The sequence below is a fragment of the Lynx rufus genome, unplaced genomic scaffold (assembly GCF_022079265.1).
Source record: "Lynx rufus isolate CCGP_SWC_20201006 ecotype Redwood Valley unplaced genomic scaffold, mLynRuf1.p SCAF_10, whole genome shotgun sequence".
In the NCBI taxonomy this organism is placed as follows: Eukaryota; Metazoa; Chordata; class Mammalia; order Carnivora; family Felidae; genus Lynx; species Lynx rufus.
In genome coordinates, this window is record NW_025814824.1 from 520,136 (window position 1) to 546,045 (window position 25,910).

The 25,910-nt window shown below is 42.6% G+C and overlaps 2 protein-coding genes across 4 annotated transcripts in view; one reads left to right on the plus strand and one right to left on the minus strand.

Moving 5' to 3' along the window:
• CENPP (centromere protein P) overlaps nt 1-25,910 on the plus strand; it is a 229,886-nt gene that overhangs the window by 114,149 nt on the left and 89,827 nt on the right. The window lies entirely within an intron of this gene.
• Nucleotides 982-24,794, minus strand: ASPN (asporin). Its single transcript, XM_047100521.1, has 8 exons — nt 24,685-24,794; nt 18,086-18,362; nt 15,007-15,119; nt 10,949-11,162; nt 9,730-9,840; nt 5,471-5,564; nt 4,468-4,606; nt 982-2,352 (listed from the first exon to the last, which is right to left on the minus strand). The coding sequence occupies exons 2-8, from the start codon at nt 18,333-18,335 to the stop codon at nt 2,155-2,157; spliced, it is 1,119 nt and encodes a 372-aa protein (XP_046956477.1). The 5' UTR covers nt 18,336-18,362; nt 24,685-24,794; the 3' UTR covers nt 982-2,154.

The window sequence follows — 25,910 nt, forward strand, 5'->3', positions numbered from 1 at the left end:
GTCCAGATTCTTTCTTTTGCATGTTGCTGTCCAGTTTTCCCGGTACCGGTACCATTTATCGAAGAGACTGTCTTTTCCCCACTGTATATTCTTGCCTCCTTTGTAGTAGACTAATTGACCTATAAATATGGGTTTATTTCTGAGCTCTCTATTCTGTTCTATTGATCTATGAGTTTTGTGCTAGAACCGTACTATTTTGATCACTACAGCTTTGTGTAGTTTACCTTGAAATCTGGTGTTGTGGTACCTGCAGCTTTTTTCTTTCTCAAGATTACTTTGGCTATTCATGGTCTTCTGTGGTTCCATACAAATTTTAGTATTATTTTTTCTCATTCCTTGAAAATTCACATACATTTTGTCATTCAATCTCATGGCAACATAACTGATCAGTATTGTCACGACTGCCCTTTGTATATGAGGAGACTGGCTCAAAGAGATATTGACTTGCCAGAGCTATAAATGGAGCTGGATTTCTGGGCTTGTTCTTCCAACTCAAACTCTGTATTCCTGGGCTTATCCTGTTATGTCACTACTGGTGGTTAACTTTTATTATCTTAATCACACTTGGATCTTATCCCTACAGCTTTATAAACAAAAGTAACTGTTTGCTTTAGGTTTCCAAACTTGGGTCAGAGTTTAAGAAATTAAGTAAATTTCCTATAAAGCATTATTCTCAACCAGCTGCAATTTGACACTGGCGTCTCCTGGGTAGAGACTTTCCACACCCCCCACCCCCTACCAGTACGGTCCAGCCCAGGATGCCAGCAGTGCCAAAGTTGGAGACCCTCACTAGGAAAAACAAGACCTATTTACCCATTCCTGACCTGGATATTCAAACCCTCCACCCCATCTTATATACATGTAATATTTTTTCTGCTACCCTCAAAATTACTTAAAATCTAGTTTTGGGGGTAATTTAAGATAAAGCATTATCTTTCATAACAGGCATAATTTGGAGTATTTCAGTAATGTTACTATGTAAAAGCATTAATACTGTGCCAAAAGTGTCATATATAAATTAGAGTTTTCTGAAAAATAGTTTATGTTACTGGGCAGGAGGAGAAAAATTAAACCAAAGCACAAATATTTTACTTGAAGCCAATATTTTAATTTTTTTTATTTTCTAGTTTTGCCTATGTTGAATGTGAATAAAAAATAGATAAAGGATTCTTTTACGCAGAGCTTTTAGTTCCTTTGTGTTTTGTTTAGTATTCTGCCTGTTCATTTATACCAGCTGTGTTTTCAGAGTTGTTCAGTTTGTCATATTTGAGTAGACAGTTTTTATAGAATGGACAGTACCCATCTAGGCTCTTCCAACTGAGGTCTTAGAAGGGACATCTTGAAAGTACTCCTTACATACAAGGTGACATTGTCATACAACGCAACAATTGACATATTGTTGAAAGCTTATAATAACTGAGATAATAAGCAATGTGAATTACAGATTTATGTAAACACTTTGCTTTTTCGTAGAGGTTTTATAATGTGGTAATAATCATTAATTTTAAAAAGCATGTGCTGTAGTCTGAAACCAGATGTTATGAATAGCATCTGTCAAGTTGATAATAAACACTGAAGGCTTTATTATAAGGAGTTAGTTTAAACATATAGACAATAAGCCTCTAAAATATGGGAATTTGAATAAGATTATATAAAACCATACTTCAGCATTAATAGAAACATTACAGTACCACCCAAGTTATTAAAGAAAGTTTAAGAATAGTATAATGTGCTCTCCATGAAGCCATTCTTGTCAATTTTGGTTTGCTAACAGCAAACGAAAGAGCACAGATTTTGCTAAGTCAAGCATTCCATTTACAGTACAGTTCTTTTTAAAATGCACTTGATAACAAAGTGTTAAATACTGATTGTATTATTTTTTTGTTACTGAGAAAAGAATGTTCAAGCATGAGATTTATGCAGAATCATTTGTGTACAGAAGGAAACTGCAGTACGTGCTTGTTTTTCTTGATCCTCATGGAGCAATAGTTTTGCAAAATTCTGTTGAAATTTTTTGTCATAAAGTAAGTCAGGGGACTTACCATGTAGGAATAGGTTTTTGCTGATTTGCATAATACCACCATTTTTAACAGAGTTCAAGTATTCCAAATGTATTAATTTCTAAATTTTATATTAAATGGATATTACTAATTACTACTTTCTGAAGTTCCCGAGCTGCACGCTCATTCTGCCTACAACACAGCGAAAAGCCGCGGGCTGCACTTCCCAGTACCTCACCGGGTTGTTGAACAGACTTATCGCACTGTATAAAGATTTCTTCATCTTCGGTACTGTTGGGCAGAAGTCATTCACTCCCACTTTTGTAATTGAATTAGAGTGAAGAAAGATTATCTGTGGCAGTAGGAGAAAGAATGGATTAAAAGTACATAATAAATGTAAAAAGAAAATGTTCTTTTTATAGTCCACATTTGTTCATGGCTTTATTTGTCCATTTATTTTATACTGATTTGACTGTATTTCATTAAAATATATGTACTTGTCTGTTTATGCCTGTTAAATACTTATTGTATCAACACAGTATGGAGGCTGCCTGCCGTGGCCCAGAGCACAAACGCCCCACCCCCACCCCCGCCCTTCGGTACATAGCAGTGCATGTGCGCTGCAGTGCCATATTTACAACTCTGGGTTTGCATAAAAAGTATTAGATGAGCAGAAGAATAGAATTCTCCTATGGTTAGGCCTGCAATGTGAATATGAATTGTTAGCTAGCATTCTCTGTGATCAAGGCAGAGAAGTGTAGAGCTGCTCTTTTTGTAAGTTGTTTTATAGAAAAATAATGTCTGTCGACAGCTTGTATGCATATCTGTATACAGCATCAACATTTGAATCTTTAAATTATTATTCAGAAAGAATGGACAGTATAGGAACTTCTCTGCATTCCCTTTAATAGCCCTTTAAATTCTTCCTTGGTCTTTTTGGGAGCTGAGATTTCTGAGAAGTAAAAGCATTCTACTGACAGTATGTTGGCATATGAAAAAGTAGAAGCCTTTTTAGCCACAGCTAAGGTAGTGGTTCTGGCTGTCGTTACATTTGCCTTTACATTTTGGTGAGACTGATCTGAGCCAGTCATGAGCACTTGAGACATTGTTAAAAGCTTTAAGTTTGGTGTTGGAGTCCCCTGTGCCCTCTGTCTGTCTTGAGATGTTGTGACAGGTGCTTTGTGTGGTTCATGCATGTTTCCCAGCAGCTCAGGGTCAGTGCAAGGTACAGATTTCTGCAGCATTGACCTCACTGGGAATGAGAAACAGTGCTGGAAATGGACATGTTTGCTTTGTGAACGTTGGCTGAATTGTACCCTTCTGACTTGTGTTCTTCTTTATAATTCTGTTTTTTGTGTTCTAATTCTATTCATTAAAAGAAAAATGCTAGCAAGAGTATAGGTAGGTTTAAAAGCAGACAGAAGCTGGAATCAGAGTAAATTCTGGTGGAATAAAGAACGCAAATTGGGGATGATTTGAGAAAGGAAAAGACTCAGGTTGTACTCATTGGTTAGACATTTAAATACAGCATTTGAAAAATTCAGAGTAAAAGTCAACCTTGAGATGAACACCTGTCTCTAACCACATCCATTTTGATGGCTTTTATCTCAATGGAGTGTAGTGAACAAAATTTCTTTAAAGATAAATCGGGAAGAAATCTAGAAGCAGCAGTGACTCAAGGCCCATTTTTTTCTCAATGTGTTTTGCTTCTTGGAAGATGAGGATGTTGTGTATCGAGGAAGGCACACGAGAAAAGTGGACTGAGGTCAGAAGGGATTAAGTAGGGATTCTTGATTGGAAGACCGTAGATGAGAATCAGGGGGATCTGTGAAACTCCTAAAAGCATGTACAAAATATTGTCTTCATTTTTTGTTCTTGGAAGGATCTAAAATTTTATCAGATACTCCAAGGATTCTTGGGCCCCCTCCCACCTAGTCAAGACTTGTCAGATTAGAACAAAAAAGTTTCTAACAATGAAGAAGAAGAAATGTGAACCCATGACGCTCCAGATACTGACTTTTGATTATGTATTGTGGCCTGAATTTTTTTAATCATACACATTTCTAATCTAACACTTGATAAATGAAAATACCTGGGACCTTGTCTCTATGCTCTTTGTGAAATGTTTCCAGAATGAAAAGATATGTGATCCTCCTTGGATTCCTGGTGACCAGTCCTGCCTTTACATAAGCATCCCCTGCCGCCCCTGAGACCTGAAAGTAGCCAGGTCAGTAACTTCACCATGGTGGCTTCAGAGGCAGGAGAGACTGCAGGTGGAAATGGCACCTGACAATATTTTAGCTAACATCTCCTTAGAAGCCCTGTCTTAGGACACCTCAGGCAACTGGACAGTCTTTGCATGTGCGCTACCCTTACTTCTGGTTTCGTCTTTGCCTCAGGTCCTCACATGTTTCGCAGAAACAAAGAAAAGTATTAGTATCTACAAAACACCAGTGGAACGTTTTACCTGGAGATATTTCAACTCCTGTAATCCTGAAGGGATTTTTTTTAGTTTGTTGTTTTCCAAGTGTATTTCTCTCACTCGTGGTATGTTAGCAAGACTTCCGTTTTCAATGTCAGTGATTCTGTTGTTTCCTAGGCCCAGCCTAAAAATGGCATAAAGTGCATCAACTCTTTTATTTTTTTATTTTTTTAAACAAGTATTTATTTATTTATTTTTTCTTTTCAACTTTTTTTTTTTTTTTTTTTTGGGACAGAGAGAGACAGAGCATGAACAGGGGAGGGGCAGAGAGAGAGGGAGACACAGAATCGGAAACAGGCTCCAGGCTCCGAGCCATCAGCCCAGAGCCTGACGCGGGGCTCGAACTCACGGACGGCGAGATCGTGACCTGGCTGAAGTCGGACGCTTAACCGACTGCGCCACCCAGGTGCCCCACAAGTATTTATTTTTGAGAGAGAGAGAGAGAGGGACACAGCGTGAGTGGGTAAGGTGCAGAGAGAGAGAGGGAGAGAGAATCTGAAGCAGGCTCCAGGCTCTGAGCTGTCAGCACAGAGCCCGACATGGCGCCTGAACCCATGAACTGTGAGATCATGACCTGAGCTGAAGTCGGATGCTTAACCGACCGAGCCACCTGGGCGCCCCAACTGTATCAACTCTTAAGCAGATCTTGTGACAGCTGAACACACCACAACTGAGTGGAAAGCATACACCTGACCTATTTGCATGTGTGTTCAGAGAAAGGTACTTCCTGGTTTCATTTAATAACCCGCTTCAGGGTGTAACAGCTGTCTGTGTTTTCCACTGTCACCGAAGTCTTTATCTAACCTGCATTAACAACAGGGACATTTGAGAAGTATTCTTCTCCTCCTTCCACTTGGTGTCCCTCTTGGTTTTCCCTTCACGACAATGACAGACTTGATTAGGGCCCTTCAAGGGGTCTCCAAGGGGTCTCGCTAGTATCTCCATCATATCACTACCACTTCTGAGTTGGGGTTTAGAGGGCTTTTACCTTTGCAGGTCTTTGTATCGTTTAAAATCCTCGAGTTCCACGGTTGAAATTTTATTATAGTCTAAATGAAGCTCCAGTAAAGTTGATGGAAGTTCTAGAGATAAGAAAAGTAATAGGCATGTTAGGTCAGGCAAAACCAAGCCCCATTTATTATTTATTTACTTGTTAAGTTTCACATTGTAGACTTTGGCAGTCTTTTAGAGATCTGCTTTTTTTTTTTTTTTAACTATTTATTATGGAGAATTTCAAGTATACACAAAAACAGAAGCTAGTTTTAGGAGCCAACACACTGCTGTCCAACATCAACAATTATCTCCATTTTTCCAAGATATTTTCATCTACCACATTAGCTATTTGTCATTGGCTGCCTTTATTGATTTGTTTTTCTTCATTTACTTGTTTTTTTGCTAGAGTATTTAAGATTTAAAAACATTTTTTTAACGTTTATTTTTGAGAAAGAAAGAGCATGAGCAGGGGAAGGACAGAGAGAGAGAGATACAAAAGCTGAAGGTCTCCAGGCTCTGAGCTGTCGGCACAGAGCCCGACGCAAGGCTCAAACTCACAAACCATGAGATCATGACCTGAGCCGAAGTTGGACACTTAGCTGACTGAGCCACCCAGGCACATCTTTTTAGCTGGAGTATTTAAAATCAAATTCCATATATAACGTCATTTCACCTGTAAGGTGACATTTCACCAGATGTCTCTAACTGACAAGGTCCTCTTGTTTCCACATGGCTGTCTCATCCGTGTCACAGCTGACAGAATTAGAGCGGCTCTTTACAATCACTGAATGTTGCTTTCCCGAATGATCTCATATACGGTGTTTCACAGTTGATTTGTTCAAGTCAGGATCCAAATGTAAGTTTACAGAATGCATTTGTTTCTCCCATCTCTTAAAATTTCTTCTACTATTAAGTACATACTTCCTCCTTGTTCCCCATCCTGCATGGATTTCTTTCAGATAATGATTTGTTTGAGATGCTCACTTGTGTATTAGACTGATGGCTTCCACATAGCATTTGTCTTAGTCGTTTAGCCCCTATTTCTCATGAGCTTGGTGGTTAATCTAGAGACCAATTAGAATCAGTAGATCAGCCCTTTCTACAAGGTCCATTATTTCATTAAGAATGGGAAAATGGTGATTTTCTGATTTTGTCATGCTTAATGCATTTAAGCATGCTTAATGCATTTAAGGTAGGATTCTTCTCTAAAGAATTTTCCTTCGTCAATTATTTAGTCACTTTGTAATACAGTTTTTACAGAAAAGACAGCATAAATGCTTTCTTCTTTTAAGTAATAAATTGGTGTGATGCCCAGTGGTGACCAGTGAAATTTTTCTTCGTATCTTTATGAACACATGGATTTAGATCCATTGAAGTATTTATTCTCTTCCATTAGTAGTAGTTTCTGCATAAATTGGGAGGAACATCTCCAGTGTAACCTGGCACATGCCAGGTACTCTGTGAATGAATGTGGGCACCTTCTCTTCTCACCCCTGCGTGTTCGGACCCCAGCCCTCCCCAGATTAACAGAGACTGGAGCGAAAAAGATAGCCAGAAAATTAAATCACACTTCATTATATTAGGCTTCTATATATAAAGTATTATTTGTTAACCATAGGTTCTACTTAGCTAGCTAAGGAAGGCGTTCTTTTTTTCAACTCTTACTGAAACATTTCCTTCCTTTATTAGTGGTAGACTGTTGACGGTAATTGAAATATCCTTACAAATATCAGTATTCTTCCTGGCTGAATTTATGTTGATTCCAGAGTCTATTTTGGTTTTTAAAATTAATAAAACTAGAGGGCAGGAAAACAATTCTAAACTGAAGAGGGTTCTAATTTTTGAATTCTAATTAGCTGAGCTTAATTATATTCATGGAATGACTACTCCAATATGTTTAAAAAAAAAAAAAAGAGGGGGGAGGTTCTGTCTTCAGAGATTTTATGTACTTACGGAGCAAATCCATCATACGTATAGAAATCACTAAAAAGATACCACAGAGTGTTCCGGCCTATTCTAGAATGTGCGGTAGCAAGTCAAAGAGAGAAATCTGTTCATGTTGAGCAGTCAGGGAAACTTTCTGGAACAGGGTTTGTAGAACTTGAGGGGACTATTTCCTTTCCTAGAGCATGGAGAAAGTGGACAACCAAAGAGAACAGTATAGCCTCTACTGGGTAAATGAGCGATGTATGAATTTGGGGGCGTAGCTCAGTGACTGTGCACAGCACTGGCATGCTTTTGTGCAGGTATACTGCAGTTCCTACCCGGTGTGCAAACAGCTGTCTTCCCCTTCCATGCAGTGCTATTATGTAGCAGAATTTTCCAAGTGAACTGAGAGGAGAATATGTTTCACTCTCCTTATGTCAATTTGTCAGGTCTGGTAAGGACCCTTTGGACCTCTGCCTAACTTCATCCTGCCACAGGGCAGGGGGGCAGGGGTGGGTAGTTATGATTGAATTACATTTCAGCAGTCAGCCTTAACACGTTAGCAAATAAATTATGAAAACAAAAAATTTATCTGGTTTTTGAATGTCATAGATATCTTGAAAGAGTAGTTATATAAGATGAGAGATTTAATTCCAATTTAAATTTCTAGAGATGTAATATGTTCCTTAAGGCTTTGGAAGAATCTTGAAAGCATTGTGAGAAGTTAAACCTTCATTTTTAAGATACACCAACATCTGAAGAGAATTGCTGTCCAGATATTGCAGCCTAGGAGAAGCTTCTGGGGAGCGCAGCTCTGGGGGGCAGCAGCCTTCTCTCTCCTCCGCGGCCCTCCTGTCCTGCTCTCTACCTGCCCCTCGACTGTGTCTGCTTTTAGCACGTACAAGGCATTTCTGTATTTAACTTGTCAAGTGGCATGTATTTTTGTTGGTGTTTTAAAGATGAGAAGGTAAATAAAACATTTTAGGTTTCATGTTGAAAAACAGCCACCTTATCGAAAGCCAGATAAGGTGGTTTTTTAAATTGTGTCGTTCTGAATTAAACTGATTTTTCCTATATAAAAAAATTGTCTTTCCACTTTTACTTTATGATTTTTCTCCTTTGTGAAAGATCACCACTTGATTCATAAAAACAGCTTTGCTGTGTTTTTAACTTAACAGTTGATGTTCGTTTTGTTAATCTTCTGAGTCAGGTGTGCAGTAGAAACAGGTTATGAAGTGGCTGCTTTTACTGTGGACACTGAAGGACAGAGCTGTTTGAAAGGGAACTGTAGTGTTGATCTTAGGTACTGATCTTTCTGATTCAGGCAGTCATCATAAGTGAGAGCGGGCACCCTTGTCAGACAAGGAGTCCTGAGAAAGGCCAACTTGTCCAGTTCATTGCCAGACTGGGAGCTTGCAGGGAAGCTCTAGCAGGCTCTAGATGCATCTCACTTTGAGGCACCGGCTTCAGGCCACGTGGTAAAGAACCAGGTGCCCATTCTGGCAAAAGGGTTATGTCAGGACAGGGCATTCACCCGGTGCCTCACACCACCCTCTGACCTCTCTGTTCACTGGCCCGTTAATCTGCACAGCACCCTAGTGAAGAATGGGGTACAGGGTGCATACATACCCCTGCCAGAGCCAGCATCTGCCCCAATCTGGCCTGAAGGCTGCCCCCTGTATTACTGCTGCATGGCTAGGAAGGGTCTCCGGCCCCAAGCATCTTCCCCAACCTTCTTCTCTAGAGAATGCCCACCCCTAGCAGGTACTTTACAGAATGACAGGTATAGATGAGTAAATGTCAGGGACGAGAAGGAAAATTAAAAGTTCATTACTTCTTCATGTTTGTTCTCACTGGGGAAACAAAAGATTCTGGTTTTATACTGGTTGGGGGTGGGGGCAGGGGGAAGCACATATGGCTCTTTGTGTGTGTGAGAAAACAGTAAATTCCATCCTACCCTGACCAAATACGCAGGTAATGAGGGTTCTGACTGCAGTGTGGTTTTGACGTTGCATACAGCTTATATCAGTACCTTTGATGGCCATTTAGAAATGACAGTGTTTTAAAAGTACTTTATCTTGGGGCGCCTGGGTGGCTCAGTTGGTTAAGCATCCGACTTCGGCTCAGGTCACGATCTCCCTGTCCGTGAGTTCGAGCCCCGCATCGGGCTCTGTGCTGACAGCTCGGAGCCTGGAGCCTGTTTCCGATTCTGTGTCTCCCTCTCTCTCTGACCCTCCCCCGTTCATGCTCTGTCTCTCTCTGTCTCAAAAATAAATAAACATTAAAAAAATTTTTTTTTAAAGTACTTTATCTTAAATAAATACAAACCTTTAGGAATTGAGGTCAGTTTTGCTTCTGCGATTCTGATATGGAATACTGTCACTCCTTCAAATGCCCCCGGTTCAATCCCATTATTATCGAGAGGGTTTGCACTCATTTCTGTGGGGGCAAATGACATAATTTAGCGTGCATGCATTGCGTATGAAGGAGAGCACAGTGCAGAGACAGATATCCCAAGAACATTCTGAGAAGTGTGAACTTCATCCTTTACCCTGCCTCACTCAAGGTGTTTGTTTCTGTGTCTGTTCCCTTTCTGTTCATCTCAGAGAAAGACTGCTTTGTATTATATAGCCTGAAATAGCAATATGCTTATATTATAGTAGATTAATACTAAGATAGATTTAGTATATAATAGAATTTTGCTTTGAATTACTAAGTCTGTGACTTGTTATCACTCTGTTCTCACCACGAGCATATTTTGTTAATATTACATTAGAAAAAAAAAATAATCCTTCATATAATTTAAAACATTTGTGTCTTCCAGTATGCATTTGTCACCTAAGCTTTTAAAATTATAAGTCAATTAGAAATTGTTACTTGATAAACAAATATAATTTTGAGGAGATGCCAGTAAGTGAGGCTATTTGGTAAGTGCCAGCCATCTGACTGAACTGAATATGTGAATAAATGAGAATATTGATTGTGAACTCTGAATGAATATTGTGGAGGGCGGTGGTGGGGTTAGACCGTGGGTGTTAGAAGTAGGATAGGGTGGAGCTTATGATGTACAGCAAAAAAGCCCTTAGCTTAGCAGTCTTAAAGCAGATGATATAAATTAGATGTACATTCCAAATAATCACCAAATTAGTTTTGTGCATTGTATTTGAGTAGTTTATACAATACATTAAAAATACTACCTTTTTTTGGTGTAGGAGTAACTTTCTTATTTTTTTAAAATACTACCTTTAAGTTAAATTTGAGGAATAGATTTTTACCAGTTAGGGTGCAGTCAGAAAACTGAAACCATACTAGGTGCTTCAAAGGGGATTCCTGAGAGCATGTGTTACAAAAGGCAGGTTTCTTTTACATGGTATGAATTGTGTGTTATACTTTGATTTGTAAATGGCTTATCGAGATAAAGATTATCAGATTCAAAAAAATTAATTTCAGAAATTACCAGTCTTAAAATTATTGATAATGGTAAAGATCTCTACATTTGCATATTGCTTATAATTCCAAAATGTCCCATTCATTTGCATAAACTTACCTAGAACATGTAAAGTATTCATTCCTTTGAATGTCTCCTTTTGTATTTTCTTAACTTTATTATCATGAATTCTGAGTTCTGCTAGCGATTTGGGAAGATTAAATGGTATTTCGCTTAGTTGATTGTGGGACAGGTACAGCCTTCTCAACTTCTTTGTAGTTAGAAAGGCTTTTGGGTGGATCTTTGTTAGCTTATTGTTGTTCAGAATCAAAGCCTAGGTAAAGCATAAAGAGTTACACCATATTGTGAAGTGGATTTGATTTACCAATTCTGCAGTGATTAGTGTGTTCATGGAAACCAATATGAATTATATCATTCATATACTTTATTAACTATGTAAACAATTCCCCCAGCCCAATCTAAGCTAAAGAAAATATTTACTACTGAGTTAGAACGGAGTGATTTTGAGGCTTTAGTTTGTCTTTCAGCAGGTGATGTGTTAATATAGTTAGCCCGCCTCCCACCATTTCCCTGCATGGAAGTGATCGATGGTATTGTATCTAAAATTCTATTCTGTCACACCAAATACGTTTTTGTATGATTTTATCTACTTTTAAAACCTTATTTCTTTTACGTTTTCTGACGTTAACCATTTTTCCCAGACTGGAGACCTGTAGGAGCAAAGTCCTGCAAAATGCCCCCAGCATTCGGCATATCTCAGATACTGGGGAGACCCTAATGTGTCCTGAGAGATGCTTCAGCCCTTCTCCGTGCCTCAGAGGCTGCAAGCCCAGGGAGCGACAGAGCCCCCCCCTTGAGTGTGGAGGGCGCCTGGCTGCTGCCCCAGGGGTGCTGGGTGCGGGAACTACTCGCCATTCCCAGGGGCATGGCGGTGGCTGGGGCTCTGCTCCCTGTGACCTTCCATCCCCCTGCTTCCTTCAGAGGGCAGCTGTAGGGTGGTTGTGCTGACGACTGCTGTCACCAAGCCCAGTCCACACCCACCTTCCTGGTGTTTCTACACTGACTTAATATGTCTTCCTGGTGTTACTTATGTTGTGCTCCTTCCACAGCAGAAATACAAAGACTTTGGCAGCTAAACTCCCCTTATTGTTGTTTCCTGTAGGTCCTTTCCTTACCCTTCTTTCAGATACACCATCTGTTAAAAACCTCACTAGAAGTTAGATTAACCCTGGGAGGAGAGGAAATTGCATTTTGTTACCACGTGGTAACACATACGTTTTCCTGTGTGCTTCCAGTTAAGTTTGTTCTCCTTCCTTTGGTTACACTAGGGTGTAGGGCGGGGCGGGGCGGGGCAGCGACCTGGTGAGTACTGTCTGCTCCGGTGGGCACTTGTCGTAGGCCCCCACTGCCTGGGGCCCCAGTGGGAGCGTGTGTGGGCTTGCTTGAGGGCAGCCTCCCGCTGGGACATGCATCTTCAGAGCCACCAGGAAGGAGGAGTGAGGGGTGCAGAGCGGAGTGGGTGTTTACCTGGGGCCACAGAGGCCACCCCAGCAGGGTGGGCTGGCAGAGTGTCTCCAGCTACACTGTGCCTTCAGTGCTGGCTTACACACGAAGGTCGCAGAGCCCCACGTAGTATGGTTATATGTAAGGACAGGAGACAAGAAAAGGAGAGCCTTTGAGAAGCTGGACAGTGAGTCCTCGTGGTAAATGAGGCTGTAATAGCTAGCTGGCAGAGGGCTGGACATGCATGCAATGATCTCACCCTCTTTCTGCTGCTGGACTGGCCTTGGGTAAGAACCAGAAAGCCAAGCAGGCAGCTAAAACACACAGAATTTGCAGAATATCGGAGAAAGCATTTTGGTTCTCTTTAAGGGTAGGTACCATATGAGTTGATATAATTAAATGTCTTAAATATACAATTAAATGTCTTAATTAAATATATAATTAAGTGTCTTAAAATATGCAGCATGCCTATAATATAGGTATAAAGTGTGTGTTCTAAGAAGGGCTTTTACATTGAGCCAGTCTGGAAGCACTGGGCTGTTGGCAGCCCAGTTAATAGCTGTGTGCTGAGCACCTGACATGCATTCATTCCTCTAAATAGCCTCTCTGACTTCCATATCATTATTACAGCCCTTTCACAGCACAGGAAGGCCATGCTTAGCCAGGCGAGCCACTGTCCCAGTGCCTGCTTCTTCTGCTGGGGCCAACGTTTGAGCCCAGGCCTGCCTGACTCCAGACACAGTGCCACGTAAAACTGACCAGACAGAAATTGAGGCCTAACCCAGCTCCTGACACCTTTCAGACTCTCCTTTCCCAGTGAATAATGGGAGTACAAGTGGGCTGAGTCCCTGGGATACTCCTAAAATGCCACAAAGTTCTATGACAAATTAAATTTAAACTGTTTATGATTTTGGTATTAAATAGGATATTGGGACACGTGGGTGGCTCGCTTAGTCAGTTGAGTATCCGACTTTGGCTCAGGTCATGATTTCGTGGTTCATGGGATCGAGCCCCGCCTCAGGCTTTATGCTGACAGTGCAGAGCCTGCTTGGGATTTTCTCTCTCTCTCTTTCTCTCTGCCCCTACCTTGCTTGCTCTCTCTCTCTCTCAATCTCTAAATAAATAAAGTTGAAAAAATAGGACATTAATTATTCTTGTGGTTGTGTAGCTCAATATAAAGTTGAAGAAGGGGTAGAAGCATTCATAGGCTGTATTTCCAACTTCTGAGAGTTAGTAATGGCCTTGCCATTCTCCATGAGTTCCTGTGGTCAGAAGGTGGTGGGGCAGACTAGACAGATTCTTGGTGGGGCTGTTCTCATATTTTAGTGAGGCCTCAGTTATAAGATAAATACATGCTCTTCCAATCATTCTTTTTTTTTTTTTTATGAAAACTTTATTATATACGGAGCTGAATCTAAGCTGTCTGCACAGCACCCTTGAAAGGGAGGGGAGCAGTCACGGCCCCGAGAGCCCACACCTGGCAGCACGGAGAGGCATGTCTTTGCCAGGAGGCTGGCCTGGCCCCCCTCAGGGTGCCCCTCCTCACCAGGCAGGCTTGGCTTGAGGATTGAGAGAGAGCCTAAGGAAGGAGGAATGTTCCTCGTGGTGCCTAGAACATGGCCAGCTTCCATGTCCTCACTCATCCAGCTGACAGCAACCGTGCTGGGACTCAGCTGGTCCCCTTCCACTGCCTACTAGGACGGGTCATCAGGGTCCATGCACTGACCCAAGTGTGACGAGAAGGCAGGGTGGCCTCCAAGAGGACAGGAGGAGAATAGGCCTACGTGGGTGGCCGCAAGAGAATGATGTGGCCGTGGTATCTCTACCTTCCCCTCTTAGTGTGATACTGCCCTACAGGTGACAGGCCTTCCATTTCTTTCCTCTAGCACAGCATGAGAATGTACACACGTGGCCTTGAAGGCAGCACTAGTTCATATTGGCTTACCCCCACAGCCTGGTGCGGAAAAGGGGCCCCCACCCTAACTCTGTGCTGAGGAGAAGAGAGGACACCCCCATGGCTGTGACAGTGTGGAATCAGGCTCTTCCCACACCAAATTCCAAATTAGATTAGAAATTTTACTTGCTACAATCTAAAGGCTCTAAGTATTAAACACAAAAATAAGAATCCTCTAACTCTTAGAAAATTAAAATATTAACAAATATTGTAAGGAAAAATTAGTTTTCATTTTTAAAGTTCTAGAAGAAAAGCCATACAAATATATATTAATCAGTTAGCTATTAGATATATTGCATGTGCTGCTCTCAGACTTATGGTGTCTTCCAGTAAGTCAGCAGTTTAGGGACACATTTCCTCATACTGTACGCTAATTGCGTTCCTGTAAATCGTCATCATCATCATCTTCTTACTCATTTTCATGCACAGTGACTGTGATTACCTGAATAGATCATGAGCCCTGTAGGACCATTTATTTGTAGTCTTAGCTCATCACCTTTCCCCGGGCCGCTGCTTCAGTTAGCATCACTTGAATTGAATTATTAACTAAATCTATAATTTCTCATGAGACACTGCTGAGTAACAGGGATTCTGTCATTCTTCACACACAGAAAAGTAAGACTTGTTGACACAAAACAAAATACAAGTCATCCTTCTAGCAGCAATAGATTTTCGCTTAAATATGAATATATGTTCTTACATAAAGTGAGGTGAGTCCTTTAAAATCATTTTCTTTGATTTCCTTAATTTTATTGTTTTGAAGGTCAACCATCTGAGTATCAAATGGAATGTTGCTTGGGACGGAGGACAAACCTGAGAAATAAACAAACATGTTACACACATACTGTATGCTAAAGAGGAGTTTTCTAATTTGACACCAATGCGGGTTAAAATCCATGGTTACCAGTAAGAAACAGATAGCAATAACATTGCTCTTTGAAAAGTCCTGAAGACCTTTTCAAGTCACTTACTTATTTTTGCAAGGTTTCTAGCTGGGTCTAGCTGCCACTGCTCATCTGCACAAGGAGATGTGAAGTGGAGGTACATGAGGGTGTGCCCACATGACTGCAAGGGGTGACCACCACTGAGGGGCAGCTCCTGCCCAGGCACTTGGCTGAGAAGTGTTCACACTCTGTGCCAGTTCTCAGGCTCTTGTGGTGCAGAATTGTAACCTGTGGGTTTTCATCATTTTAAGAAGCCTCAACATGTAGAAAGTTGTGCTTAGAAAATAAATTATATTATTTTCATGGGCATTAGAAAAATATTACATGTATTTCCTTTAATAATGAACTCCTCTACTTAGCTGTAAATTATTTGATTTACACAAACTTTCTCATCTGTATCTCACTGTTGATGTCTGGGTGTGTAATAGACCTTTCCGGAAACTCTCCCCCTCAGCGCTGGGTCTCTCCCAGCCATTGCTCTGGCCAGAGGCTCCCTAGGTGCCTGTCAGCCTGCGCTTCTCAACGGGTGTGACAATAGCCTTCTTTCTGTCCTCTCAGATAAGGCACAGCTGCATTGTCTCTTTGTGTAGGTACTCAGTAAAAGACTTCAGTGTTTTTTCCCCTCTTGAATTAAAAAACAAAGAAGACCAGGAAATTATAAGAGCTGACACAATGCATTTCTTCCTTTCTTTTCTTGCTTTCCCTGGATGGCTGAACCTGCCCACCCCTGCTTGTTGTCAGGCAGGCCATATGGTAGTTATGCTTGATGAACATGGGGCCTTCTTGCTTTTCCCCAGCATTTACCGTCAAAATGTTCAAACATACAGATAAGTTGCAAGAATTTTACAGTGAAAACCCATATTCTCTACCATCAACATTTTACTACACTTGCTGTTCATCCATCAGTTCATCTTTTTTATGCATCTTACAGGGAGTTACAGCTGTCCGTATGCTTTTGGGGGAGCCATCCTTGCTCCTGAAGAGCAAGGGCTCAGTATCCAAACACTGAGAGTGTCAGCACTGCCCCCTGTAGCCCTCAGTACTTTCCCCTCACTCTTTTAAGAAGTTTGACCATAGACAGGAAGAGGCAACGGGGGTAACTTGGTAGGTTAGCAAGGTAGCAGTTTTGTTAGGAGACGATTTGGGTCTAAGGAAGTGAAGTAGAAAGTCTTGGAGGAAAGCGGTGGCTCTGCCGAAAGCACCAGGTAATGTGGACTGGGATGGCCTCGCTCAACCCACCCCTGGTGAAACTGGGAGCTCTAAACAGAAACTGATTTTCTGAGGGAGAAAGACCCTCTTCATCGTCGTGGTCACGTGGGAGAGTGAAGTGTGTACCACCTGTGTCGGACTATTACAGGTTACTCTTGGGTAAATTTTGTCTAGTAGGGTTTTTCAAAGCTAAATATATAGGAGGCTATGCAAGGAAAACACTGTTTGCACCAGCTGGCTGTCAGGAGGTCACTGGGTTTTCTCAGCTTTTTGATGGCAGTCACTGTCCTGGGACGGAGCTGGGTGACGTCTCCTCCCAGGTCTTCACGTGGAAGCAGGTAACATTGCTCTGGAGCGAGTGTGGAGGCCGCCCCAGAGGACTGTCTGTGCTGAAGGTGAGTGCCTCCTTGGTCACTCTTAACCCAGAGCCAGCCCCACTTACATGAGCCTGTCCTGCCTGGGACGCAGTTTATAAATAACAGCAGTTTAGAAATAATGGCAGCACATTCTGTTGTTCCCTAACCCCGACCTTTCTTTGCCCCGTCTGCCCTGGCTTCTGTTTCCCTTCCCGCTGCCCTTCCCTCCCCGGTGTGCTTCCAGTCGGCCGTTCTCAGGCCCTGCTTACAGGTAGTCATCTCTTCCTCACCAGAATGCCAGAGATAAACTTAAAACCCATTTTTCCTAGCCTGCATATTCCATCAAGACCTTCCCAGTGATGCTAGCCCATCATAAGCTCCTCTTTTGTGAATGCTTTTTGTTCCCCTCTCATACGTTGTCCCGCAAATGCGTACTTTATTGAAGTCTCTGCAGTGGATTGTAAAAGTGCCGTGGCAGAGGGAAGTGAGTCTAAAGCACTCAGAGGCACCAGCTGCCCACGTACACCCTGGAAGTGGCCCTCTTGGGCCTCTAGGCCCAGAATGACAGGCGTGTGCCACACCTTAGCTTCCTGCAGTGGGGCAGGTCTGAGTCTTCCCTCATCCTGGAAATAGCCCAGCACAGTAACCCCTGATGTGTATTCCCCATCACACCCTCTCCCTGAGCAGGCTCTGAGTGCAGGCCTCTATTTGAAAGCATCTTCATTGGAAGTATTAAAAAAATAAAGTACTCCGAGAATTACACATTTTTAAGACTTTGGAAAGTGATTTGGTTCAACCATTTTTCTAGACCGTTCTAAACCCAAATCGTTCAAAACAGAATAGAGCACTGACTTTAAAAAGTCTAGATTGGAGATTTCACAAACTCTATAACCTGTTCTAGACAGGCCGTTTATTTTTTGTCATTGTAGGATGTTACTAGAAAGCACAGTATCAACCTGCTGACATCCTGAAATGAAACCACAGTGACATCCGTTCTCTCTGAAGGGAATTAAAAGGAAGCATTTGTTTCAAATTTGAGAAGAGAAGGAAGTGTTCTATATATGAAATTCCCATTGCTTTTCTCTGGTTCTCTGGATTTTTTAAATAAGTTTGGATATACTTTGAGTTTGTTATATTTTCAAAAATCTTAAATGAAAAATTGCTTTATAATTAGTGAGCTAATTTTTGAAATTTCAGTGAGAACTCTCCCTATCCTTTAAATTTTGCCAGAATGACATTTTCTCGAAAACAAGTTGATGTGTGTTCTTACCTAGATCAGAGCAGTGTACAACTCTCGAGTAGCACTGGCATCCAAATGGACACGTTGGGAACAGATCGAACGGGAAGAAGGGGTTAATTGGCTCTCTTGTTGGAAAAAGAGAGTTGTCCGCATCAAGGTCACTGTCCCCTTCGTCTTCCATGTCCTTCAGCATCATGTTCTTCAGTGTCACATATGAAGGGTGAAATAAGGGCTTGGCGGAGCACAAAGCCAAGAGCACTAGGAGCACACACCCCTTCATGTCGCCTGGTGAGGGGCCAGCCTTGGACTAAGGAGACAGTGAGACTAAGTTAAAGTTTAACCAGAATCGGTTCCTGTGTCCGTGCATTTCTCAGAGCAGTAAGAACACAACAGAATGGCACTCAGACCCGTTGCAAGGGTGACAGTAAATTTATAAAGTGTTTGGAAAGCAGTTTGGCAATATGCATTGGAAATTTTAAAAATATTTTTCTTGTCTACTAATTCTACTTTTTGTAATCTAGTCTTGGGAAATAATTCTTTTTTTTTTTTTTAAGTAAGTATTTATTTTGAGGGAGAGAGAAAAAAAGGGAACAAGCAAGGGAGGGACAGAGAGAGAGGGGGAGAGAGAGAATCCCAAGCAGGCTCAGCACTGTCAGCATAGAGCCCAACGCTGGGCTCCACTTACAAACCATGAGATCATGACCTGAGCTGAAACCAAGACCCCATTACTTAACCAACTGAGTCCTCCAGACACCCCTCAGGAAATAATGTGCATAAAGATGTCCATCACAAAATTACATATAATAGTAAAAACGTTAAAGACCATATGAATGGTTAGAGGGAAATAATCAAAATAGGGTATATGTTTTCCCTGAAATACTTTGGAGCCCACAAAATATTTGCAAAGAAGTTTAAAAATACGGAAAATTGTAATTTTGAAATTACAAAAAAAGCAAATATAAAAAAAATCAATGCATAAAGTATAGTTACAAACACTCAAACAAAAACCTAGCACAAATATAGCTAACTGATGATAATCCTGGGTGGTGGAACTATGACTGATGTGTCTTTTTTTTTTTAATTTTATAATTGCCAATAAGTACTACTATTATACTTAGGAAACTAATAAATGCTTTTAAAAACAAAAGCATCATACCCGACTCCCTATTCCCCAAATCCTTCCATTGCCTTAATATCTGTGTCCCTTTCAAAGCAAAGCCCGCGTGCCCCCTTGGCATCACATCTGGAAGTCTTCTGTAACTGATCCCCACCCGCCGCCAGCCTCACTCTTAGACTTGGTCACTGTTTCCACAGTGTCACTTGGATTTCTTCCTTCTAATCTGTTCCATTGTCCAATACCTGATCCAGAGCATCTGAGGGCCAGACTTTCTTACTCTTTCTTTCTCATCTTTCCACGGAGTTCTGTTTGTTTTCAGTTGTAATTTTTAAAGCCCACACAAAACTGGAATGAATGATTAAGAACCTTCTGAGAATAGATTTGTTGTCCTCTTACGGCAGATTTTCGCACGGGCATGTTTACATACCATATATGTACATACGTGTTACATATCATGGTTTCTTAACTGTGTGATCCTTGTGAAGCATCCATTCTTTTTAATTTTCAAAAATGGAAAGCATTATGAAATTATCTAAAACAGACTAATGGCAGTCTTCCCTTGGGGTGTGCAGTTGGCTGCATACAGTTGGTGAGGCTGTGTTGGCCATCCCAGGATATCCCTCAGCCCGGTCCCCAGGAGTGCAGCCAGCCTGTGATAGCTGCACAGGACTCCCAGAGTCTGTCACAGGTGGTCCAGCCTCAGGAGGACCCAGTCCCCCAAATCCTTGAGTCACACCAGCTGCTTCCAGTTTCTCAGAACCCAGAAATCAGCTTTAACCTCTCTGTGTGGCCTTGCTCTTTTGGACTTAGGCATCAGAAATGAATTAATTATCTTAATGAAAATATTCATTTATATGTGGTATGTCTTTTAATCACCAAAGGAAGGTGAAAAAAAAATCCATCATCAGTTATTAACCTGATAATTAACATTATTTAAATCTTAGAAATTTAAATGGCAACATGAACATCTTGTCCACTGGGTAGCTGGACATCACTAACCAGATACATGAGATTTCTCTGTGATAACCCACACTGGATTACGTTAAGGATAGGATATACACATTTTTAATTTTAATAATTCACTTCAGAGCCAGCCCTGGCCTCCCACCTCCTCCCTGCCTTACAAAGTGGTCAATTCAGTTTACTCTAGACACGTCCTTCACCTTAACTAAGAGGGGTGGGAGGCACAGAGAGCGTCTGTGGCCTCCAAAAGAATTAGACCCAAGTTACAGCTCACATGTCCCAGCCTGTTGTCTGCATTTTCTGCTGCAGCCCACGAGGGAACACGCTCTTTCATCCTGCATTCTGGTGGCCTTACAGGCACACTGTCATCTCCTCTTCTCCAGCCAGTCTACACACTGCTGCTAACATACATCTGCACAGGAAGGGGTACACACACAGCCTGGACTGAGGGGGCATGGGAGGGAGTGGTCGTGTGGTCAGATTCATATGGGCAGGGACCCTGTGCTGGCAGCATGAGGCCCAGCAGCGTCTGTCAGCTGGCTCAGGGACAGGCAGGTTCCCATTCTGTGTCCAGTCACCCAGGAATCCTGGCGTGGGTGCCTGATAAGGTCAACTGGGCTTCATTTCCACTATCACTTTGTCTCTGGCACATTATTTCTGCTTTCCAGCTGCCTGCCCAACTTTGATCCCCTATGCTTCTGTGGGGTTCCTGGCTCCTGAATACTTGGTTCCCAGCTTTGTGTTGACCTTCTGAAGCTCCCTTTCCCTAGCTCATTCAGCCCTGGGTGGGTCCTTAGCCAAACCAAAGCTTGTCCCTGGTATCAATTTACTCTTTAACATTGTTCTGCACTGTAGCTTTGCCTTCTGTGTCCATAGCTGCCCCTCTTGAGTTAAATGCCATTTGCGATCCTATCTTCTGCCTTTGTTTGAGGTTGCTGCAGTTTTTCAGTGGGCATTTTATCAGGGACCTGTTGTGTACCAGGCACAGTATTAGGATGCAGAATCTGTGAAGTAGAGGCTCTTCTGTCCCTCGTTTCCCTCCTTAAAAAATAAAACCATGGCCCCCAATCTGCTGCTCTCAACCAAGCATGGGCGTGTCATAAAAGCCAATGCCAGAATGTCAGGGGCATTCGTAGAAACACCGAACCATAAATGCCTGTCAGTAAACAGAACTGAACTGCAAATAGGCAGTGCCAACTGTGTGCACCATGGCCGGCACTCTGGAGAGATCTCCAGGTGTGTGGTCCCCAGATTCGTAAAGGAAAATTCTTCACCAGAAGTCTGTTTACTCCTCATATCCTTAGTTTACTGTTTGAGACCAATAAATATAAAGCCATCTGTAAAATACACACACGTGGAAAAAAGATTAAAATAGAATACGCAAAACTAGTAAGAGAAAGAGTGGGCTATTGAGTGAAGGATTGTTTTACTCTCTCTGGGGGTGTAATTTTAAGTTATTTAAATATCAGGCTCTGGTCCTCCATATACATTTGCCTTTTCCCACCACTTCTGTAGCAAAAGTCAAACAGCAGTGTCCACATGGGAAATCTTTTGGGGCCATGGTTTCCTGAGGCCAACTCCCCTTCACTCCTGCTGCTTCCTGCTGCAGTCCTGCTGCCCCCTGACCTAGGTGAGCCCAGGAGCTGGGTGGAGGCAGGGACCAGGTGTGACTGGTGTTAAGGGACAGCACCGTGAGGAGCAGAGCTGGGAGGACTTAGAGGGCCACGCACAAGTGAAGGGGAAGAGGACACCAGGCATCAGGGCTGCAGACCAGCCCACCTGGGGGTCAGGAGGCACATCAGCCAGTATTCCCCCTTCCTCTCTCCTTGTCTTGGAGGAGGTGGGCCCTCTGGCTGCTGGCTGATGGGGAGCAGCACCCCCTTGTACCTGCCTCCTTGGGGTCCTTCTCCTGCAAGTGAGGGAAGAGACTTGTGGAGGCAAGGAATGTCATCTGGGTGGACCACCTCCCAGTGTTGGAGCTTCCCCAGAACATTCTGGGTCGGTTAGCGTGTCCACTCTCTGCTTGCATGACTCCAGGGAGACGACTCAGGAAACGTACTCCTCGAGAGGCATCGGCTCCACTGCTGTCCATCTGTGCTTCATAGGAAAATCTCTGTATTGAGACCAAAAGTGCCTTCTGGCATATTCTTCTCTCTCTGCTACTTCTGACTTCTGTTAGCCATGTAAAACTAATGTGATCTTTTTGCATTCTTTTATCCTGTTTCCTTCTTTAGAAAGAGAAGTCAGGCAAGCCTTGGTTCTGTGATTCCTTTATCTGAGGTGATAAAGCCACGGTAAAGTACAAGTGATTATAGACCCCAAACCTTGCCCTATTCTAGCCGACCAGTTTCTTACCCACAGAAAAATACTGGCATGTCCAGGAGGGAACTCTGTATAGCAAGCAGTGTTTTTCCCTATTATTCAGGAAGAATATAGAGAATATTATTTCTTATTTAAAATAATGTGACTTTGCCTTATTTTAAAAATTTGGAGTTTATTCATATTTAGGCTTAAGCTCTTATTTGATTAGTGTGGGCAATGATTAGATTGTGCTATTTTTAAAACTTTCTAAGATGTTTGTGTCTTGTTCTTAGGAAGACTCAGTATTTCCCCAGTTTAGACCAGTTTTGCCAGAGTTTCTTACTCATGGAAAGCTTTGGACTTTGGTTTCAAGTTTCTTCTAATCAGGATAATATCTGGAATACTACTTCAGTGCTACTGCTGTTATTAATAAACCACGGCACGTTGGAGCCAGGAGAGGCCTGGGAGGCTTTCTTTGCTCCCACTGCTCGGCCCCTCCACACAGGCCTGAATCCCACAGTGACTTCCAGACAGTAACCAGACTCTCCTTGGAGAGGACGGGGCAGGCGGTTTGGCCAAGTTCTCAGGACTGGAAATGGAGCTAAGAAGCGTCTTTCTGAATTTGCATAAACTCCTATTTTCCACTTAAATGTTCCACAAACTTAGAATGGAAAATTTGTCTAAGTGAAATGGTATTTCCTCTGACACTATTATTAGGAAAATAAGCCACTATGCTTTTAAATCCCATGCTTAAAGGTCTGCCTGGCAGCCGTCCCCCTTGGCTGACATGTCCCTATCCACTCACAAATGCTGGTAGTAGTTTTCAGTGTGTAAATGTGACAGGACGTGCTCCGTGTGTCCACAGAAAGCATCCAAGCTAAATCCAGGTACAGTCAAAGCTCAGCCCTGAAAGTGAACGTCCAAACATGCATTTGGAAACTTACCCACAATACCTTTTGGGAAGGAAACTGATGCTTTTAAAGACCACACTGCCCTTAAAGAAATAAGCTTTACTGTAGAAGTATAAATCACATCTGATAAAGAAGTTGCTGGCCTCTTTTCCTTTTATACCAGTTTTTGTCCTTCACCAGTTTTTCAGGGCATCTTAAGAAACAAAGAACTCCTGCCTCTTTATTTTCTACCGTCTCTTACAGCGCCTAAAGACTTGTGCTTGTAAAGTTAATCTATTTTGTCTCGAACCTCAGGTCAGGTACCCAGATTTTCTTTTTTAGTGTAGTAGCTAGTGGTAACAGAAGACTCCTTTCCACCACACAGTATTGCGAAATACCGAAAACAAAAACATCAACATGCTTTCACATGTGTGTGGGCTTATGATTTCTTTGTATTTCCTTTTTTTTCTTTTTAAACAACTCAGTGATTCTTAGTGGGATTGAAAAGAACAGCACTTTGTTTTTAGAGAGATCTAGACCCCTCGGGTTTCTTTGTGACTTAATCCTACACCATGTGTCCCACTGCTGTCGCTGCCACACCTCTGAGCACATGAACAAGGAGGAACGCTGCGCTGCTGAGATTAGGAGGAAGCAGAGTATCAAGTACTCTGTTTAATCTTTTTAAATCTAAGATTCAGTTAAAAATTTACTTTGGGAGGGGACAAAGGAAATCTTTATTTTAAATTCTGATTGGAGTTTTGTGAAAAGAAAACTGATCTCTCATATTGGATATAGACCTAGTTGAAGTATTGCTGATAAATATTCTTTCTTGGAATTATTATGGATTTCCATGTTAACTGCCCAGTGCCATCTCATTACATAAGAATAAGGAAGACATTCGTCAAGGAAAAATATGAATAATTCAAATGTGTGACATTTGAATAATTCATACATTTTGAAAACACATTAGAAAATAACAGTTTTAATATTTACTGTTTCATTTAATGTATTTGTGATATCCCCAGACTTCATATCATTAATTATTTTAAGGTAATGTTATTTTCCTAAGTTCTTTCAATGATTTTTAAAATCAGCTACGTTAAACATATGGTAAAGCATAATAACAGGTTTTCATTTAACTGTAAAAGTCACAATTACATGAGAATAAATCCATTATATATAAAACTTAAAGGCTAGAATAATTTTTGGGTATGTATTAAAGTGCTGATTTTTAAGGAATTATGCAGATACTCTATCATTTAATGTACAAGCATTTATGCTAATAACACTAATGTACCCTTTATGTCAACTACAAAATAATAGTACCCTGTCCATGAAAGAAAGACTTGGAAACATACCTTGTAAAAAGAGAGTCAGCCTCTTGAGAGAAGTTCCCACCGTGTACTGCTTCTCCGGAATGCCCCTGCTCTCAGGTGCTGTTTGAGGAGAAGAGATGAGAAGGTGTTACATTCAAAAGAAAAACGCCCTCGTTGGAGCCTGATGTGGCGGCACCCTGGGTGACACTGGAGTAAGCTGCCTCCACAGATTAGCCCATGTTAGGACTGAGGGGCGAGATTAAAACTTGTTACTGCTCATGTGTTTTCCATCACTGTTTGTACCGGAGCCAAGACTTCTAGCTAAACCCTAGACGTCTACTGGAAGATTCTGAAGAAAAAAAAGAGACTTTAATAATGCATGGCTGCTGGCCATTCAAAGTGCAGTCAAAGTCATTCAAGAAATACCTGATCTGAAAATATACTTTTTGAAATTCTTAAACGAACGAATACTGACACATTTAAAAATCGCTCACCCTATATAGACTAGCACAGTAGTTCCCGGCTTTGGTAAAAAAAGTACCCACGTGATTGAAGGGTAAGCCCCAAGTCCAGGTATACCTGAGAAAGGAGCCGGGCTGCTGTGCTCTTGCTGGTGGCTGAAGCCATTGCATCACGGTTACCGGTCAGGGTTTCCCTCGGAAGCCTCCGGCCCTGCCACAGGGACACGGGGTGACGCGGCCCAGGCCCCGGTGCGCTGCGGCGCAGACCGACCCACGGACCCAGGGACGCCAGCTTGCGCCGTCCCTAGGAGAGCACCAGCCGTCACCATGCGCCTGCCGGGACACGTGGGAGCAGGAGGGCAGCCTCCCCTGAGAAGAACGGCAGGCATCGTTGGCACACCGTTACCTCTCACCCCTGCGACAGCGTCCGGTTCCCACGGCGGCTAGGGCCTCTTCCTTCCGGGGAGGACGCGTCTCTGTCTGCGGGAAAGACCCACCGGGTCCGGCGCTGGCTGGCTGCCGGGAGCATCCCGACACGTGGACGCGCACAGTGCCTCCCGCGGGCACGCAGGGCCGGCTCTCCCACCCCGTCCCCCGGGGAGCTGGCTCCTGGGACCGTGAGGCAGCCGGGCCGGGCCGGCGTGCGGGGTCTGGGAGCAGCGGGGCCCCACGTGCGGGCGTCTGCCGCGTGTGGCTCAAGCGCGCGGCCGCTCAGGGACGGGGTGGAAGCCGACGGCGTCTGTTCTCCCGAGTTCGGAGCAGCGGCTCCACGCGGGAAGCCCCTGGGCACGGCGGTTGGTCCCGCGC